Source organism: Ambystoma mexicanum, chromosome 4p (assembly GCF_040938575.1).
Source record: "Ambystoma mexicanum isolate Mex_15411 chromosome 4p, UKY_AmexF1_1, whole genome shotgun sequence".
Classification (NCBI taxonomy): Eukaryota; Metazoa; Chordata; class Amphibia; order Caudata; family Ambystomatidae; genus Ambystoma; species Ambystoma mexicanum.
Genome location: NC_090927.1, coordinates 1113524360 through 1113544932, shown reverse-complemented (window position 1 = coordinate 1113544932; position 20573 = coordinate 1113524360). Strand labels below are relative to the sequence as shown.

At 46.2% G+C, this 20573-nt stretch overlaps 1 protein-coding gene across 1 annotated transcript in view; it reads right to left on the bottom strand.

Annotated features, from left to right (window-relative positions):
- Nucleotides 1-20573, bottom strand: part of FNDC1 (fibronectin type III domain containing 1) — a 962270-nt gene that overhangs the window by 645905 nt on the left and 295792 nt on the right. Inside the window, exon 4 of the mRNA XM_069606705.1 lies at nt 8625-8748. Coding sequence (XP_069462806.1) covers nt 8625-8748 — 124 coding nt within the window. The remainder of the gene's footprint in view (nt 1-8624; nt 8749-20573) is intronic.

Here is a 20573-nt window from a genome sequence, read left to right as displayed (position 1 = left end):
TGCCTTAATGTCAGTAAGACGGGGATCCTTCTCATTGGTGTGCCTGCTCCTTGCTTCCTTCCCACTCTTGGGCAGCCTCCTTGGGTCCGCTCCCTTCTCCCTCTTGTGAGACAAAAACCTGGGGATCACCTTTGACTCCTCTCTCTTTTTCTCTCCACACATCACAGACCTTTCCAAAAAGTCCAACTTTCAGCTCCACTTCATCAGGGGAATCCTACCTTTCCTCACCTTCCCACAGAAACTCAACATCTCCAGAGCTCTGGTTCTCTCTAGGCTGGACTACTGCAACAGCCTCTTCCTCAATCTGCCTCTTTCCTCCCTTCCCCCTTCAACTAATCCAGAATAGGACTGCAAGGCTTATCCTTGGCCTCAAGCCCATGGACTGCATCTCTCCAGTCCTAAAATCTCTCAACTGGCTCCCAGTGACTGCATGGATAAAATTTAAGACCCTTTACATCATCCACAAGGCTCTCTGTGGCCTGGGACCTCTCTACATGCTAAGGCTTCGGTCCTCTGGCTCCAACTCTCTGCAGGTCAAAGGTTTCTCCAAGCAGAGAGTGGGAGGTAGATCCCTCTCCTCAGCTGGTTCCTCCCTCTGGAATAACCTCCCTACCCCCTCAGACTTGAGCCGGATCTTCTTAAGTTCTGGAAACTTCTCAAGACTTTTCTCTTCTCCTCTTCCTTCCCTCTCACCCTCACATGCTAAACATTCCCTCTGCCACTGCGACTGGGACCTGGTCCCTTCAAAGTCATACAGGGGCCAGACCACCCCCCTACCAGTCTCCCCAGCACCCCCTGCAAGCACTTGCCCTCTGGTTCCCTTCCCCAGACTAGGCCTAACCTAGTCCACCCTGTCCACCGCACTCACCCTCCCTTCCCCCTCTCTTTCCCCTGGCACTTGGTGTCTTGGCCCCACCAGCACTTGCCCACCCCCCTCCCTTTGGGCAGCCCTACCCCAACACTTTTCTCTCTTCCCCCCTGCACATATCACCTTGTCTTATACTTGCACAGTAGGTTTGTCACAAGGCCAATATAACCGTTTTGCTGTTTTCCTATGTCGTTTACCCCAACTTGTCTTGTGGCACCTGGAAACATTTGAGTTGAGGCCCCATACAAATGTCCAATAAATAAATAAATAAATAAATAAATCCAGGTACATAAATACACTTTAACTTTCTTTGTATTTGTATTAGCTCTCGTAATGTGAAACATACATTAAAAGTTGGCAGACATCTCAACCATTGTTATCGGTTATCACCTCTCTTACGGAATTTGCAGTAGAATATTCCCAGAACACTGGCACCCTTTCAATGTCCATGTGCAAGAGGGGCAGACAGTGTACAGGGTCAGTGCTGAGTGTGTAATGTGTAAGGCCATTTGTGAAAACCTTTCTGAAACTTGCATTTGCGGTCATAACATAACCCGACGCCCGCAGAACACGGCACCCACCACTGGACAAAAGCCATTGCTCCTCATCTAGTGATTCAGCCACAGACAAAGACATTAGCGTTCCTGAGTACTAGCTTCACACTGCTCACCCGCTCTTCCCTTTATGTGCTCACTGTTTCTGCCAAATGTAAACTTAGTATACTTCATTCTACCCTTAATGGCGCTGTACATGCATGTTTATGTATACGACAATGAGTTCTTAAAATTGTGCCCCTAAAACCTATGACGGTATCCTAAGCCGGCTAAGACACTAAGCTCTCTTTACCATCTCACTTATTACCCTGCTCACGGTCGTACTATTGTACCATGCCCAGCTTCCCACGTTTCTCCACAGTTTTCATACATCTTTGAGGTAGCACTCACATGGTTGACGGCATCTCTAAGCTCCCCTGCTAAGGCTCGGCCCTTAGCAGCCTCTAACATAACATTTGCCAACCCAGCTCCCACTGCAACCCATCATGGAGAATAAGCGTCTAAATTCATATGACATTCTCCCCACCCTATTCCTCCCATCCTTCTTCAGCAAACCCCATGGACCCCACACCCAGAAGTACCTCACTACCAATCACTCCCTTAACCTCCTAGCAAATAGACTAGCCAGGTTGAGGTGTCGCACAAAGCCCCATTAGTGTGTCAAATGCTCCAGACCCACTTCCACTAGGAACCAACTTTTAGGCACAGGCTTCCATCATGCTCCAGCTTCCACCAAACAAAAACTGGTAGAACAACCCCAGCACTGCTCCTTCCACAGACCCCTTGCGTTAGCAATTTTCAACATGGATACTAGTATCCCTAGGCCACTTGCAAGCAGGAACAAAATATTGTCCTCTCCCACCCCTCTGCAATGTGCCCTTATAAATGCACGTTCTCTTCCAACCCATGACACAGAGATATATGACCTGCTCACCAACCTAGATCTGGATGCTCTCGCCATTACTGAAACTTAGCTCCATGAAGCATCGGGTCCAGCCATCTCCCTAGCTCTCCATCCAGGCTACACCCTCCTCCGACAGGACAGACCGATTGCTAAAAAGGGGGAGTGGCCCTCATTGTCAAGGAATCCCTCTCGGTTAGACAAATAAACTCACCACTAGGTGGTAATGCAGACGCTCTATCTGTTAAACTCTCCATCTCACCAAACTGCACTATGGCTATACATGTCATAGGCCGCCCTCCAGGCCCATTACTTGACTTCCATGGAAATCTACTAAATCTGTTAGGCGAAAACCATTCTACTGGGGGACTTCAATCTTGGCTTCAATTATCCTAAAGATAAACAAGTTAAGTCCTTGGCCAAAGCACTCCAGGATATGGGCCTCCTTCAAAGAATCATGGACCCTAGCCACTCCAAAGGACATATCTTGGACTGGGTAGGGGACCATAACTGTGCAGCAGACATCAGCTCTAACACTCCCTGCCCCTGGACAGACCACCACCTTATTCATCACCCCATCCCGGCCATTACCAAAACCTCCAAACCCAAGTTGCCCGCCCCACCAGCCTTAACCTTACCAAGGACAGGATCCTTCAGTTTCTTGATGTTCCAGCCCTCAAGCCTCCCTTCTCCAACGACCCCCTGGTGCTGGTAGAATTCTATAACGCCACAATCAAAACAGCAATAGACGCCATTTTCCCTCTAGAAAGCAAGAACTCTAAAGGGGAAAAAACACACTAACTCTTGGTTCACTACTGATTTCCAAGAACTACGCTCCCTCAAGCACACTGCGTTCTCCAAATGGCAAGCTGATCCACAAAACCCCATGCTAGACGCTTACAAATTACTTGCGGCCCGATACAAAAAAGCCATCACTCTAGCAAAATCTGCCAGAATCTTGAATGTCAAATTGGAATCCTAAGATCTTTTTGCCATATTGCAGGAATAAGCCACACCAGCCACTAGCACACAAGAACTTGTGAAAGACAAAGCCTGGTGCAGCAGTGTCCAAGATGCCATGCTAAAAAAAAGATCTCCTGCAGGAAAAAATTAAATCCCACTACAATGCCCTGCCTAGAGCCAACTTGCCCACTTCACGTATGACTAACCCTGACACTAAAGACAAAACACCCTTCTTTTTTAGGGAAGTAACAGAGACTGAAGTACTAGCCATCATTAAACAAACCAAACCTTCCAACTGCAAGGGGGATATCTGCCCAGACAATCTGATAAAAGATTGCACAGACATATGTAGTATTCTAAGTGGTATACTTATTGATGTATTTATGTTGATGTTGTTTACCCTGGCTTCCCGCCTGTGCGAGCGTGTAGAATGTTGGGTTTGAATGATGCGTGGGATTCTAGCTGGCGGTTGTACGTGGAGAGATGTGATGGAAGTCAGGAGTGGGTGTGTTTGAGTCGCAGTGCGGGGCGCCGGGCTGCTACAATATGTTTACAAATAAACTCTGTTTATTTACTTACCGTTTCCTGAATACTTCAACATACTAGCCCCATTTCTGACAGCCTTTATAAATGCATTGTTCGCCTCAGGCATCGTCCCTTCCTGCCTAAAATAGGCATGGGTTTGCCCCCTGCTGAAAAAAACATCATTGGACCCAGAATCACCCAACAACTATAGACTCATCACTATTGTTCCATTTCTGTTAAGAATTCTGGAGAAAGCTGCTTATTTACAAATCCAACACTTCCTTGAAGTGAATAATATACTTGGAAAGAGGCAATCTGGCTTCCTCCCAGGCCACGGAACAGAGTCTGCCCTACTGGATTAGAAGAACCAACTAGGTGAAATAATGGATGAAGGCAAGCTGGCATTGCTCTTTCTGCTCGATCTGTCTGCAGCGTTTAATCTTGTCGACCACAAGACCCTCGGCAGACAACTCGAGAATGCAGCTCAATTCTCCTCAGAAGCCACATCCTGGATCACCTCCTTCCTTGAAGGAAGGCTCATGAGAGTGTTTTCTGACCAAGCCTGCGCCCCACCAACCACCATTCACTGCGTAGTCCTACAGGGCTCCTGCACCTCACCCACATTGTATAATATTTTCACTCTACCACTCTTCAATGACCTGGATAAAAGCGGCATAGCATAAACGAACTATGCTGATGACACACAGGCCCTGCTCCCCCTCATTGGCTCCTAAGAACAGGACGCAGCTACACTGTGTCAAGCGTTTACCTCCATCCAGGCTTGGATGGTGGATAATGGACTGTGTCTCAACGGGGACAAAACAGAAATCCTCCCTGTAGGCCCCAAGGAAATTCTCAACAAGCTGGACACTCAATATAGCTCCTTCAACATAGAGAATACCCCAATCACTGTCTCACCAGCAGTCAAAACCCTAGGAGTTTACATCGACTCCTCTCTTTCCATGACGCGCCAAGTCAGACCATTGCATCTTCGGCAGCACCCACCACCAAAATCATTAATGCTGTCAAACTTTACCTATCGTCCAAAAACTGCCTCACCAAAGCCAGAGCTACCATTGAGGCCAAATTAGATTACTGTAACATCTTGTTTGTGGGCACGTCGGCCAAAATCCTCAACAGACTACAAATCACTTAAAACACTGCTCTCAGAGCAGCGCTAAGCATTATAAAAAGGGATCACATCTCCCAGGCAATAAGGGATACCCACTGGCTCCCAGTAAAAGAGTGCATACTTTTAAAAACTCTAGCAATTACACACAAGTGCCTATCACTCACAGCCCCTCCATTTCTCTAAGAAAAAATAATCCAAGTCACCTCTCTTAGACCGAAACGATCCCACCACTCCAATCAGCTCATTATCCCTACTTTCAAAAGAGCCAAAGCTGGAGGCTCTAGCTTCCTCTTTCTAGCGCCAGAAAACTGGAATGCCCTGCCCACAACTCGCAGAAATTAAACCTCCCATGCAGTCATTCGCAAATCACTGAAAACCAAGCTCTTCAACTAAATACCCCCACTAAAATATACTCACCACAAGCTTCAGTTGGTTCTCCTATAACCTCGGAACCATCCGAATTTCAGCTACATATCTTGTAAATGTCATTATAATTCTGTATTTTTTGCACTGTCTGGTACCTTTCTGTTGATTTTTCTCCTGTAACCAAGTAAGCCCTACATAACAGCGCCACGATGTCCCAGGGCCACCTTGTGCGCTTTATAAATGTAAACAATAAATAAATACATAAACGGTGCCTCAAGGGAGGCAATCCTACAGTTACTAGAAAGGGAAAGATGTGGGCTGTTAATGGAAACCCCTGCTAATGGGAATCGGAAACAGATGCTTTCAGGACAAATTTCTTCTGCATTAGTCCATACAAAATGTAAAAAAAAAGGTCTCAATGACATTACATTCTGATTCTCCTTTGCCTTCATTGGTATTACACATTTAATAAACGTATACTATTTATTTAAGAGCTCAGGTTTGGACCTTAATGCATGTATGTGTTAAACTTGGCTGCAGATGTGCTTGTTGATTTCTGTATAACCCAGCAATTCTGGTGGAGCTAAAGACTCGAGCTAAGACTCTGCTACTGTTGGTTAGTAAGGTAGGGTATATCAAAGAGGTTTTTAGCTAGCCTGTTTGTTGTGCGACCTCAGGTTGTGCATGGTAGCCCACTGGCCATTCTCCAATTCCTGACAGAGAGTTCTAGAAGGCTGTACAAGGACAGCATTATGTGTATAGCATGGGAAAAAGATGGTGACTACGACATTTAAGAAACAGCTGACGAATGCAGTAATACTGAAAATGTTAATATTTAAAAACATGTTCATCAGCGTAATTAAATATATATTCAAATTAAATCATAATCTTAAATGTAAACATTTTCTTTTAATTTAATGTAATCTCAAAACTAACAGTAGTTCCCAGTGTCCACCACTGAAGGTTCTCGTACCAAATAAAATCAATGCAGTTCCTTCGGTTAACCACTAGAGGCTTTTGCTCATTTCCCGCGCTGTTTTAGGGTCAAGATAGATGGATTTTTCTGTTCTTTGAACTTTTTTTACTCATGGATTTCCTTTTGGATTTTTTTTCCACCATTTTCTATGCTTTGCACCATGGATTCCTGGTTTCTGGATCTATTTTCACTCTGCTCAAAGAATTTTAATGTTTTTTTTTTCATGTTAGATTTTTTTATTTTATTCGCATTTTTTCACTTTCTGGAATGCTTTGGATTTTATTTTACTTCAGTTTCGCATGGATTTTGCACCAGCACACAGACTTTTCATGGATGCATTACTCTTTGAATATGTTTTTTTTCTAATTCTTTTCTACTTTTTCGAATGTGTTGGTCGATCGCTTGATCATTTTCAGATGGATTGATTCTCACTCACAGATTTAGGATGAATGGATTACGCTTGCATCTTGGTTTTTTCCTGGATTTTCCTTCTTTCCTTCTTTCAGGATGCATTGGGTTATGATTTACTCTTTTATCGATGGAGTTTGCCACTTTTCACACACTATGGATGGATGGATGGATGGATGGATGGATGGATGGATGGATGGATGGATGGATTGATTGATTTATGGCCCTTGGATGGATTTTTTGTTTACGTGGATTCCTTTCTTTGTTTTTATTTTAGGAATTCTTTGCACCTTGGTTCGGTTTGGCTTGGATGGGTATTTTCCGCCTTCTCAAGCTTGGATGTGTGCATTTCTCCTTGGATGATGGCCTTTTTTCATTTTGGGGTTTTTCTTGGACCTTCTGGACTCATTCTTCTTTGTTTACCTTTTTGGCCTATTTTCAAAATCTAACCATGTTTTCTATATTTTTAAAACCAATGCAACTGTATTTAAACGCATGTGTACATTATTATTTCAGTATTTTATGTTAAATGCACGCTTTGCAATGTGAAATGGTATTTGTAGGCATATTCGTTTAAATACCGTCGTATTTGACGATTCCCCTTTCTCGCTGTGCTTTAAATTATGCTATTATTTATTTAATTTCAATTGTGGATGCGTCATGCAAATGGTTGTGTCATGAGCTGTGGAATACTTTAGCATTGGTTAACATGATTTATGATCCTTCCTGCTCCTAGCGGCAGAATTTTTTCAACGATGAAATTGCCTAACCCATTGTGTACATAGGGACGGTCTGAAAATTACACCTCTGTTATTTCACCACTGTTATGTGATTTTGGTATTTTAGGAACTATTAAATTACATATAACCAGAAAGAAATAGGTAGAAAATGAAGAAAGTAGCGAGGGAAAGATTATGACATAGAAAGTGATAGATGTCTAGAGCATTAAGGAAATTGGGAGAATGGAGTGACCGGGGCAGCAAAAGAAAGAGATAGAGCAAGAGAGGCAGATTGGAAGAGTGAGAGAATTAGGATGAGAAGGACATAGAAGAAGAAAGTAGAACTATCAGAAAAGGTAAGGTTGACAGAAAGAAGAAGAGAGAGAAAGAATATCCCTGGAATGTATTAAAACAATCGATCTAGAAGTACTTTCTATGTATCATTTCAGGCAAAAATGTGTAACAGCTTGGAGAATGGGAGACACCAAAGGGCACAGAGCTCACAAAACGTATCTTCACTGAGCACAACAGCAATCCTCCGTGGCTCCTGGAAACCGTTTTTAAGACATTGGGCCTCATTACATGGTAGGCGGAGAACCATGGCGCTATTAGCGCCATGGTTCATGCCGGTAAAATACCGGCACCGCCTTGGTGGAAAGGGGAATTACCACCCCATTCCAAGGTTGGTGGGGCGGTAATTCCCCCTTCCACCATTGCCCTTCCCCATTCCCATTTTTGCCCCATAGGGCTCTATGGGAATGGGGAAGGCGCTAATTACGGTACGGCAAATTGCGGTACCGTAATTAGCTCCACTGGTCCCTTTGCGGGTTGGTTTTTAACACCTGCAAAAAGCAGGTGTTAAATTCCCCAACCCGCAAAGGGACCTCGTAGTAAGGCGGTAAGGATTTACCAGTACCGGTAAAATACCGGTACCGGTAAACCCTTACCGCCATCCGTGTAATGAGGCCCATTGCCTGAACTATTGTTTTAGCACAAACATTTTTCTCAGTCATATTTTAGCCAGGTCGCAGGCAAGATGAACCATTCTCCAGGGTGCACTTCTTGCAAGACATTCTCTGTTACTTCTGGAGAACCCTGCGCTTGTCAGAAGCCGAACCTGTTATATTGACAACAATCACTTGCCAAACAGAATAATCACTGAACAGTCATTTGGGTTTGCAGCATGCAAGAAAATACCATAAATATTAGTACCTAGTTGACTCAACCTTCTTCGTTTTTTCAAATATTGGATCCACCCAGGAAACAAGCACAGATTGGGAGGACATGACTCGAACACTTACATCTTGCGGATCAGGGACATCCTCTTCTGGCTCCTCTGAAATGAAAATAGACGACTGCAGATGTGACACAAGTTACTGTGAAGCATTTTGCAAAGGAACTCTGACAATTCATCCTGTGTGTCTGTTTGTTTATTGTATTATATGGAGAACCATGGACCTATCTAATGCAATCATGACCTTGCAACTTGTGAGGTACATTTGTCGCTAGGAGACAAAGCAGCTTCAAACTATGCCTTTATACAAGTAAATGGTGAGTAACTCTTGATGACTGATCAAATACGAAATAGCTCACAACTTGACAGCTAAACGTCTGGAAGTAAATTTACTAGAGTTTGGCTGATCAACTCCTCAAACCATAAGATCGACTCAGGTAAAATAGGTTACTGTCTAAAACCACTTGTTCGATGGGAAGCATCATGCTGTATGTGACGGACAATTTGATGTACTGGTTAAGAGTTCTTTGCTTGCGTGATTCCTGGTCGTAGTGCCAGCACGCCAATATCAATTCTTATCGGATGCAATAAATATGAACATTTTGGATGTTTTGGCATCGTCTTTTGTTACCGAAAATGTTATCTAGTGCCATATTGGCAGACACGCATTTCATTAACCTGATAAAAGCTGTTGTCAATGTATTTTATTTTGGGAAAATATGAACTCAGGATTGTAGAATTGCTAAGTTCCTAACCGATAACCGTCTGACCGTAAACAGCTTATTAACATCCTCTGCCTGGACTCTCATAGGCTTAGTACTGCCTCATCATCTTGTGTGCGCACCAATTGGACCCGCTCATTTTTTTCAGGGCTGATATTGAGAGACTAAGAGCTGGTTCTACCTGAATTCCTCGCACATGCATTCTCATTGCTCTGCTACTGATCAAGCTCAATTAATGTTTGTATGTCGATACGGCCCTATTACATATGTCTTCTCTTGAGCATAACGTCTAGACAAAAGATCATCTAAGTTTTTATTTAAGATAATCACATGTGGCAGGTGCTGCAACCAATCGTACAAGCCTGCTTTCAAAGAAAGCTTGTGTGTGTGTGTGTCCTCCATTGCTCCACAAGGAAGCATACAATAGAAAAGAAAACGTACATTTCCTCACCATTCTTTCTTCCTTTTTGCTCCTGGGCCATTACTTGGGAGCCAGAGGAACAGGACGGAAGATTAGAAAGGAAAGATATATGATATGATATGATATGATATGATATGATATGATATGATATATGATATGATATGGCAATTATAATGCGCCTGAACACAAGGGATTGTAGGTGCGAAATTCATGGCATTGAGGCATTCAGGTAACTATTGAAACCAATGCGCACCTGCCTGGTGCACCTTTCTGTCAGGTCAAGATACAGGCACTGCAGCCTCACTACGCACTGGCCTTTAACTCCTCTGCCAGGCTGTTATCAGTCAGTACAGCCCGGCCGACTAGTGTTTTTTTGCCTATATAACTCCTTGGTATGACATGACAACATGATATCATCTTTAGTTACACATAGTATAGGACAGAGCAACCCCTGACACATGAAGGATATTGCTTTTGCAAACTTACTTGCTTGTTAATTTCTTGCACATTCTAGTTTGGGCCTCATTACGAGTTAGGAGTTAGGAGGTAGCCATGGTGCTATTAGCACCATGGCTGCCTCCAAACCCATGTCCGGATTTACCGGATCATTCCAACCTTGGAGGACCCGGTAAGTCCCCAACTTGAAAAGCATTCCCCATTCCCATTCGAGCCCTCATAGGGCTCAATGGGAATTGGGAAGGAGCTAATAACGGGCCCGCAAATAGCAGGCCCGTTATTAGCTCCCTGGTCCCTTAGCGGGTCAGTCCAGGAGGAAGGAGGTCAACACTCCAGGTCCTGATCCATAATGGCCATATTCTTCTGGATTCAATTGATCAGAATTGAGTTATTGACTGTGTCAACAGCAGAGGAAAGGTCAAGGAGGATGAGGACAGAAGAAAGACTGGAATCAAGATTAGAGAGCAGATCTTCACAGGTCTTCAGGAGAGCCGTTCCATGCCTCTGGCTGCTCTGAAGCCAGACTGAGGATCATGGAGATAACCAACAGATTCAGTGTGGCAACTAAGCTGGGAGATGGCCAGCTTTTCCTGAGTTTGCCCAAGAAAGACGTGATAGAGATCGGCAATTGTTTGCCGGACAGGTAGGGTCAGCAGAGGGCTTTTTAAGGAGGGAACGCACAAGCGAGTGCTTGAAAAGAAAGGGGAAAGATCCAGTGGCAAAGGTGTGTGCATAAATCGGCCAAGGCTGAAGCGAGGGTGTCAATGTGGTCCTTGATCATTCTGGAGGAGCAGGGGAGCACCTGTTTGGAGAATACTTTCATAGATCGGACTTGTTTAAAAACATCGTCGGATGCTATCAGAGAGAAAGAGGAGAAAGGAGGAAGAGAGGGGAAAGCGGCCAGAGGGGGGCCAGGAGAGGGAGAGGAAGAGGAGAGTGAGGACAGGATGTCCTGAGTTTTAGAGGTGAAGTGAGAAGCCAGAGCCGTACAGGGGGCATGGGAAGGAACAGGAGAGGTAGAGACTGCAGAAGGATTATGACTGAGGATAACCGCTTTGTGGTTCCAGAGGTTTCCCTCATTTACTGGTTTTGCCTTACTTTGTTCTTTTGGTTGTCCTAAAATGCTCCTTCCCTGATTGTATTCAGAGTCTACTTTATTGCAAATAAATGTTTTTCTACAGCTTCTGTGTTACATAAAGAGGTTGTCAAATCTCCAGCATGTGGGTTCTTTACAATTTCCGAGCATGTGCCTAAGTTAGTTTCTTCAGCCCACATGCTGTGTTTGGTTGGATTATTCCAGAAGTGGGCACAACTCAGGAGGTCTCCCTTGTGTCCCAAGATTTTTCAGTGTTTTCTGGTTAGTCTGCTTTTCATGTCGATTAAGAAGAGGCAAATGCATTCTGGGAATGGCAGCATGCCATAATACATTAATAGGATTTCCGGGTTTAGTTAAAACCAGCCATGTTAACACATCACTGCACTATATGCAGTATGCTTATTTTTGTATCTTTTGTTTGATATGCAGGCATGTATAAGTATTGTTGGTGACACAGTAGGAGCTTCATTGGTTGTTAATTTCAATATTTTTCGGTTCTGCCACAATGCAACTGGCTAGTGCTAAAAAACAAGAAACATGTTGTGCAGGAGATCACTACATTATAGTAATGGTTGGTCGATGCGGTAACATAATATTATAGAAAAGCCACACTTCTACTCACATTAATGACCATTATGCTGGAAAAATAAAATGATTGGTGCGACATAAAAAAAAGAAATTCGGGAAAAGGAATTAAATGAATATTGATTTTGATACCAACCGATAATTCCTTGTGCAAAACAGTGAAATACACATCAATATGTGCAGCAAACCAAAAGAAAATACAACTTACTTGGGCCCCGCACATTAACCTTTCAGTGCATTGCATCCATCCTCTACCAGTTTCCTACCTCAAATCTATAATGGCTGCTTTTGTATTTGAAGCTTGTCGAGATAAATGTTCACTGCATCTAATGTGTCACAATTTTCCTTTATTAGTGTGACTGAAGCTGCTGACGCGGAGAGAGAGAGTGGCGGCGAATGATTTGCTGTGAAACAAGTGACATGGAGAGAGACAAAAAAAAAGAAAAGAGATGCAGCCCCAGGCACCACTCAATCTATCCAACCAACCAGAGAGCTCCAAGCTGCCCTCTGTCGGCTGGTTCTGTGACAGGATCCCCCGATTGTCTACTACCCCAGTGCTATTTAAGTTCATTAGTAGTATGGGAGGAAGAGAGTCTTCAATTTCAGTGGCAGATGCAGTGCCGGAGTACGAGGTTCCTAGTTCACCATACACGAGAAACACAGAGAGTCAAAACATAAGTGCTCCTTCGTTGGTGGCACTGCACTTTGTGTGAAACTCTCTGGTCTGCACATCAAGGGTGTTCATTTAAATCTGGACAAGTGTGTCACTCGACTACGTGACGTAGAATCTAGGGAAGATCCAGTGGGAGTTGGCAAAGAGCAACAAGCCCCGGTATTTATGTCTTTTTGCCCTGACTCGCCGCCCTCAGACTCCAGATTGTTGGAATTCGCTCGGCCATGCAATATTAAAGATGGCAATGTGGATTTTCAACGTCCTTCTTCTTCTGTTATATGTAAGGAGTCAACTCCATTGGAAACAGCAGTGCCATACCTCGAGCATACGGTCCAAGAGATAGAGATGCTGGTTGAGAGTGAGTTGGAGGTGAGTGAAGCCATATCGTGCCCCGTGGGGGCACCGGACATAAGACTATGTCGGGCCTGGGCCTGAGTAATGCGCAGCGCGCGTGCGGGCCTCGCGGCAATAATACGCGGAAGCCGGGAGTGCGTACAACCTTCCTTTATTAAACTCTGGCGGCAACTGCCGAACTCCCCTCCCGCCCCTCCCCTTCCCCTGACGTCACGTCCGGGACGTCATTACGTTACGGCCGCAACGGCGGCCGGCCCCCACACAACGATGTGGGTGGGCTGACATCTCCCCCCTTTTTAACATGAGGGGTGCTCCTGTCTCCTTACCCCATTTCTTCTATCAGGCGGAGCGGCTTGATGCGACTCCTCTGAGGGCGTCTCGCCCCGCACGGTGTCGAACAGTCTCTGGCAGGGGTTGCACCGTCCTTTTCCGTCTCCGACTCCTCGGCGTCTCCTTGGTATGGTTCCTCTGATGGGCCATTCTCGTCACTGTCTCTGTCCCATTCCCACCGCTCTCCATGATGGGGCCTTACCCGCTTGCACTGTGAACTATTTCGGGTTATGGACGTGCAGTCACTTCTTTGTGCTGTGACCATCGTTCCTTTCTTATGAGTGATGATGAGGGGGTCGGGTGCGAATGTCGCTTCTTCCTTTCTGTGCTTGGGTTGTCTGACCCATACCTCATCGCCTGGCTGCATGAGGTTTTCTCTCGCCCTTCTCTTTCTGTCCGTTGCTTCCTTCATTTGCGCTTTGTTCCTCTCGTCATTGACTCTTGCTCCTCGTTTAAGGCTTGTCGCGCCCTTGGGTCTTGGGTCCTCTGGTAACCTTGTGGTGATCGGCCTCCGGAATAGCAGGTCTGCCGGGCATGTGCCTGTGGTGCTGTGTGGGGTGTGACGGTACTCCCTGAGCAGTTGATTGAGAGCCTGCTCGAAGGTTTTGTTTTGGATGTGGGCAATCTGTAGTGTTCTCTTGATGTTGGTCATGAGTCTTTCGACCATGCCATTTGCCTGAGGCCATCGGGGTGTTATCCTTTGATGTTGGAATCCCATGTATCGTGCAAACTTTTGAAACTCGTGACTTATGAAGGTGGGGCCGTTGTCTGACTTTATGACTTTGGGGATCCGGTACGCTGACAGCATCCGGTCGAGGGCGGGGATAATGCTCGATGTTGCACTGCTTTCCACGATCTGGGCGTCGGGGTATCTCGAATGTTCGTCCATGAGTACCACAACGTGTGTGCCGTCATTCAATGGTCCGAACAGGTCCACTGCTAGCTCCTCCCACACTTTAGTGGGAAGCGGTGACATTTGTAGCGGATTCGGGTGTGGCGGCGGGGCTACCTGTGCGCAGATGTGGCATCCTCCTCCTGGCGAGGCTGCTGCGGTGCTTGCCCCTCCTGTGGATGAGGCAGGCGTGCTTGCGGTGTCCGACATCTTGATCCGCTTTCCGTGCCTCTGCTGGTGGGGTTGTTCCACCTCCCCTGATATCACGCGTTGTGGAGGTGCGCCGACGCGCCGAGCCGCACGATTGCGGACCTCAACACGGCACTAGTGGGCCGTACTTCCTCATCGCCATTGTCGGGCCTGGGCCTGAGTAATGCGCAGCGCGCGCGCGGGCCTCGCGGCAATAATACGCGGGAGCCAGGAGTGCGTACAACCTTCCTTTATTAAACTCTGGCGGCAACTGCCGAACTCCCCTCCCGCCCCTCCCCTTCCCCTGACGTCACGTCCGGGACGTCATTACGTTACGGCCGCAACGGCGGCCGGCCCCCACACAACGATGTGGGTGGGCTGACAGACTAGACCCCAAAACAGGAGGAAAAGTCTAAAACCAGAAAGGGCACAAAAAACCAAACGCGCTGTGAAAACATTTGTACGCAATGTGCAGGCGAGCATAATATTTGTGCCTAGAGTCCCCGCATTCCTTTACAAGAAACAAGAAAGGGAAAAAGGAGTCTGAAATGCAGGGAAGTGGGGTGGAGGTCACATGAGGTGACGATTGTAGCAACGGCTCGAGAAAGTGATCGTGGGAGAGCTCCGAAAGATAGCATGTCGCAAACTGCCCCTCTTAAAATCAGTTGGACATCCCAATGGGAAAGGGGGCTCTGGTCTCATGCGCAGGTGGGAGAAGGGACCATGGGGTGCCTCAGCATCTGAAATGGTGGATAAACACTTACCACCAGTTGGCTTGACAGGAATGCCCTTGGGGTTTCCAATTAACGTAACTAAGAACACTTCCTCATCGGCAGACCCATAAGGCATTACTATGCCCACTGAATCAACGAGCTCTGTGGTGGAAGCGCTGTTTATGGCAAAACCAAACATAATATTGAACAGACAGACATCCTTACGTCTTCTGAGAGGCATTAGGCCCCTACATAAGATCAATTCTAAAGACATTGAATGTATGTTTTGTATGGACCCTACACAGTGTAACATTGTGGAACTGGTTATGCCCTCTGAGTTAGTCTAAAACTCCATCTTGGAAGTGGCGGACGACCTTAGGGGACGTGGGTTGTACATCAGACCACAGCAGCAGATGGGCAAAAGGGAGGGTGTCGTTTCTTGGCAAACCCAGGGTGATTGTCTGAGTTCTTGCCCTGAGCTTCAAATGTCCATGGATACAAGTTCTGCCCAGTCTAGACAGGTGCATGTGTGCGATCCAGGGAGTCCAGGCTTGAACATGGGCTTGGTTGCCAGATTGGTCTGATAATGGAGGCTCCTGTGAAGGGTGCAACAGACCAAGTTTCAAGTAAGCCAAAGGCAGTAAAGATCATCTCCTGGAACCCTTTTGGATATAAACAGCTTCTGCAGAATGGGCAGCCATACGTTAAGTTAAGTGAGGCAGACAGTATGTGTTTACAAGAGACTGGCAACTTCACCCTTGGTGTTGGATGGTTTTACTTGTATGTCCCAAAGTTCAGTTAAACTAACATGTGGTAGACCGACAGGCGGTCTGCTAATTGCAGTGAAGAAGTTGGAGGCCTGCAAAAATGCAGAAATGTATGGAAATGATTGAAGGGCTCCTGTCAGTACATATTAGGAGAGTAACGGGAGGTAATGATACTATAATTGTAAATGTTTATTGGAATCATGTAAAACTGCAACTGGATTGCTCTCTTCACCAACTGGAGCTGGTGCTGAGTAATTGGCAAGGTAAATGTGGTCTGGCTAGCTTGCTAGTGTTGGGGGACTTTCACTCTAATTGTTTTGGGGAAAAAGAGGTGGAGAATGATAAGATTTTGCACTTATCTAATTACCAACTCCAGCAGAATAGGAGAGCAAAACAATGAATGAGCATCGTGGAGGATTGGGACATGGTTCGGTTAATGGAAACATGGAAGGAGACTGGGGAGGGGAGTTCACCGGGGAGAGGTGAGAGCAACGCTCTCAGATTGTCTTTATCTTTGGACAAAGCGCTATTCAACGCTATATAGCAGTATAGCATTTGACATCACTTCTACGGTTCTGAGTGACCATAGCAGATGGCAGGGGGTGCTGGTAACAAAGCAAAATAACCATGTTAGTTGGCACCCTAAAGCTATAGCACGATTTTATAACAGGGTTCTCTCACCGTTAAATCCACAGGAGCGAATTTATGCTGATAACCCGCTAAGGCAAGATTTTTTTCTATCCTTTGAACGCAATTGTTCCACATCATCAGTGCAAATGCAGAAGAGCTATTCCCCCTTTCGAGTGGGCTTCGTGCAAGCTATGGGACAATTAAAAAGGGAGAAGAAAGTTGCCATTAGATGTAGTAAGAGAGCTGAGTGGCCTGTTAGGAGGAAACAAGAAAACATAAAATGGTGCCATCAACAATTTAAGAACAGAGTGAAACAAGTGAAAAGAGCCCTACATCAGCTAAACAGGGAAAAAATGTTAGAGATTGTGACCAACAAGGCGGGGGCCAAATATTGGAATTTGCTTAAAGACCACGAACATTTCCAAGCTGAGGTCCAGTCCAACACGATTCAGGCAGTGACCTGGGGGAGCCATTTCCAGGCAATGTATCGAAGCATACCCAGTGAGGACTAGGTAGAATGCCCCAGAGTGTCCTGGGAGATTACCTTTGATCAGGAAGAATTATACCTGATCATTATGAAAAATAACAATTCCCGGGCGCCGGGACGGGTTTATTGTACAATAGAATCTTTAAAGCAGCACCCAATGTGATAAATCAGTAACAATTCCTCCCAGAAACTATGGCCTGGGACCCTTCTCATGTGGCCAGGGTAAGGCAGACGCTTCTGATCCCGACCCTGGTGGTGGTGTGCTGTGGCAAGATCACATGGGAGGTAACAGGCCAGGAAGACTGAGAAACCCATGTTTAACTTTCCCCATAATCCCACACTTATAATGGCTGTTTGCCAAACAGCAGAAATCAGAAAGCATAACTTTGTTAATGGGGACTACAAGTCCCATAATCCCATAAGTACTGGGATGAGGATAAGGCCAGAAGAGTTTTGTTGTAGTAGTAGTCAGGAAATAAAGCCTAATAGCCCACACCTCAATGAACCTGAGAGGTTTAAGAGGCCCCTTCAAGTGCAGGAAATTAAAAGGAGCTCGAACTATGGCTGGAGTGTGTGCAGTAGTAGCAGGAGTAGAAGGAAAAAGGCATAATGTTGGCAATCCAGGCAGATGTGGGAGAACCAAAGAGACGCCGGGCCTGTGATACAGCAGATTTTATATGCTTGTCCTGAGTGGGTCTTGTTCCCACAAACTCTGAGGTGCAGCGACGGCATAGAGGAGGGCGTGCAGGAAGGCTGCCCTTCCCCATGTGAGCCTAATTGCAGAGATTGCGCAGCAAGAAGCATGTTGCAGAGCATGGTGAGCAGCTGTTGGGAAGCCGTGGGTCTCAGGAGCAAGACGGGATCCTTAATCAAGTGGCTAGACCAGAGACACCTTGTTAGGCGATCCTCTGCACACCGATCCACTGCACACCAGAATACTGCTCACATTTCCCCAACACATCCCTCCAGGGTTCGAGGCTCATGTGATTCGGTTTACCCAAAGGACCAAAAGCTCCGTACCAGGTATGATTTACAGGCTCGATTGCAACCCTTCCTGCACTGGCAGTTGCCACGGAGAACATACAGCAGAAGAGGCGGCGTTACATCTTCATGCCGATCGGTCACTTGCTCACGTGATCCAGAGTGGCGTTCTCACGTGACCTTGGCGGACGTCACATGACCCCGAAACGCTCAGTATATAAGGCTTGAGACACGGAACACTCATTGCTTCTCAGCCGTCTTCAGACCCTGTTTGGCGTTACGTTTTGGTTTGCTTTCCTGGTTTACCTTGATCTTGGAACTCTCTCTTGGACTCCTTCGGATTACCCCTTTGTACCTTTGCTTGGAACTGTTTACCTGTTGCTGGATTTCGGACACGACCCTGACTTGCCTTTGGATCATCCCTTGGTGAACTTTTACGCCATTTCCCTTTTTGGGATTCAAGTCACGCCTTCAGTCCTACAGGTGGTTTATCCTGCATCCACACTTGTCTGCGGTCCTCGTGTTCTATGGACCGCCTCATCTGAGTCTCGAACCTCCCTCCTAGGTTTCCTGGGTTTTCCAAACACCGAATAGGTAAGGCTATTCAGATCCTTTGGTTATTGTGATTATATAGAGTAATTGCCTTGTACTTAATCTCGCTCTTTTTGACAGCAGAATTGGTGTTCCAGGGGTTCTGTGGATCCGGGAAGTAACATCTCCCACTTGTGGCCCCAAAGGTTGCACAGCGGGTTTCTTTTAGTTCCCCTGTGCATCACTTGAGGACGGAGGTTTCAACGGTCTACACGACACTCAAGTCAGAACAGACTGAGAAGCCATATAGTCGTGTTAGACAATGCAGGGGTCCACGGAAGAACCCATAGCTGCTTTAGTGCAGGCGATTACAGTATTAAGGGCAGATATGGCTGCCGCTAATACGGTGATTCATCAGACGTTAGATTCTATACAGAGTGTTCAGCATTCTCTCCCTGCAGACCCTGAATTCGGGGATGCTAGCACTTCAACCACACCGCCTCCGTTGGCAAGTGCCCCAACTCCAGCTCCGGTGGTCCTCCCAACCCCTTCCCCTTTGGCTGCTCCTGAACGTTATCAAGGTGATCCAAAGAAGTTCAGGACTTTCATCAATCAGTGCAAATTACATTTCTTGTGCAGACCTCTGGCATTTCCCAATACCACCGCCAAAGCCGCTTTTGCCCTTTCCCACCTGGCTGGGACAGCTGCCGCTTGGGCTAACCCTTTATTGGAGAACAATACTCCGGTTCTTTATGATTTTGATTTGTTAGTTCTAGAAATGTCTCGAGTCTTTGATACCAGACACAAGGCACAGTCTAAGGATTTGGAGTTGTTAGAACTAACCCAGGGCAGAGGGACTTTGATAGATTACATCACCCGCTTCAATCAATTGGGTGCCGAGACATCATGGCCAGAAAGCAAGTGGGCAGTTATATTTTATAGGGGGTTAAATAACGCAATGAAAGATGCCTTAGCAGTGATTCCTTCCATGCCCACTCAGTATCAGGAACTAGTGGATCTTGCCCTGCAGGTGGATGCACAACGATCAGCGCGCAGAGCTGAGTTGGGGGTTTCTTCCCACCCTACAGTTGTCAGTACCCCTGCTTCCAGTACGGAAGAACCTATGCAAGTAGGAGGTTTACGTAGCCCTATCACAACATCCGAGAGAGAACGTAGAAGGGTGGATAATGCATGCTTTTATTGTGGCACCACGGGACATTATGTAAAGGAATGTCCTCGACGTCCCAGGAAGAGTCAGGTTTTTCGGACAGCTCGACCTTAGATCCGGAGACCAGGCCGAGTGTTCAGTCTTCATCTCTGGGGACCCCTCTTGCCTTTACTCGTGTCCAGCCCATTTTTGTACAGGCCACTCTTTGTCCCTCTACAGGTATTTCTCATGCAGTCACGATCATCATTGACTCAGGTGCCACTGGGAACTACATAGACATTGCGTTAGCCCATTCCCTCAATCTACCTTTAGTGGTAAAAACCCGACCTGAACCAGTTCAGGCCGTAGATGGCACTGCACTAGTCTCTGGTCCTGTTAGACACCAAACTGCACCTCTATTGTTGACCATACAAGACATTCACACAGAGACGTTAAGTTTTGACTTGATTACCACACCTCAATTTGGTATCATATTAGGAATACCATGGTTACGTGAACACAATCCTCTGATTAATTGGCAATCAGGCACGGTACTCTTCGAGTCTGAGATTTGTCAGAACTATTGTCTCCCAACCCATCAAGCAACCGATACTCCTTCTTGGGCTTTGGGAGCTCTAGCTCAACTCACGCTGAATGATGATGGATCAGAGGTTGTGAATTCCCATACGTTTGGGGGGGTGGTGTCAGGGATTCCATCTGAGTATAAAGCATTCAAATCAGTTTTCGATCGCGGTTCTTCCGAGGTACTTCCTCCACACAGACCATATGACTGCCCAATTGAATTAATCCCTAATTCCACCATTCCTTCGGGCAGGATTTATTCCTTGTCTCCCTCGGAAGAACAAGCATTGAAACAGTATGTACAGAACGCCCTACGATTAGGACATATCCGCCCCTCCACTTCACCAGCTGCAAGCCCCATATTTTTTGTA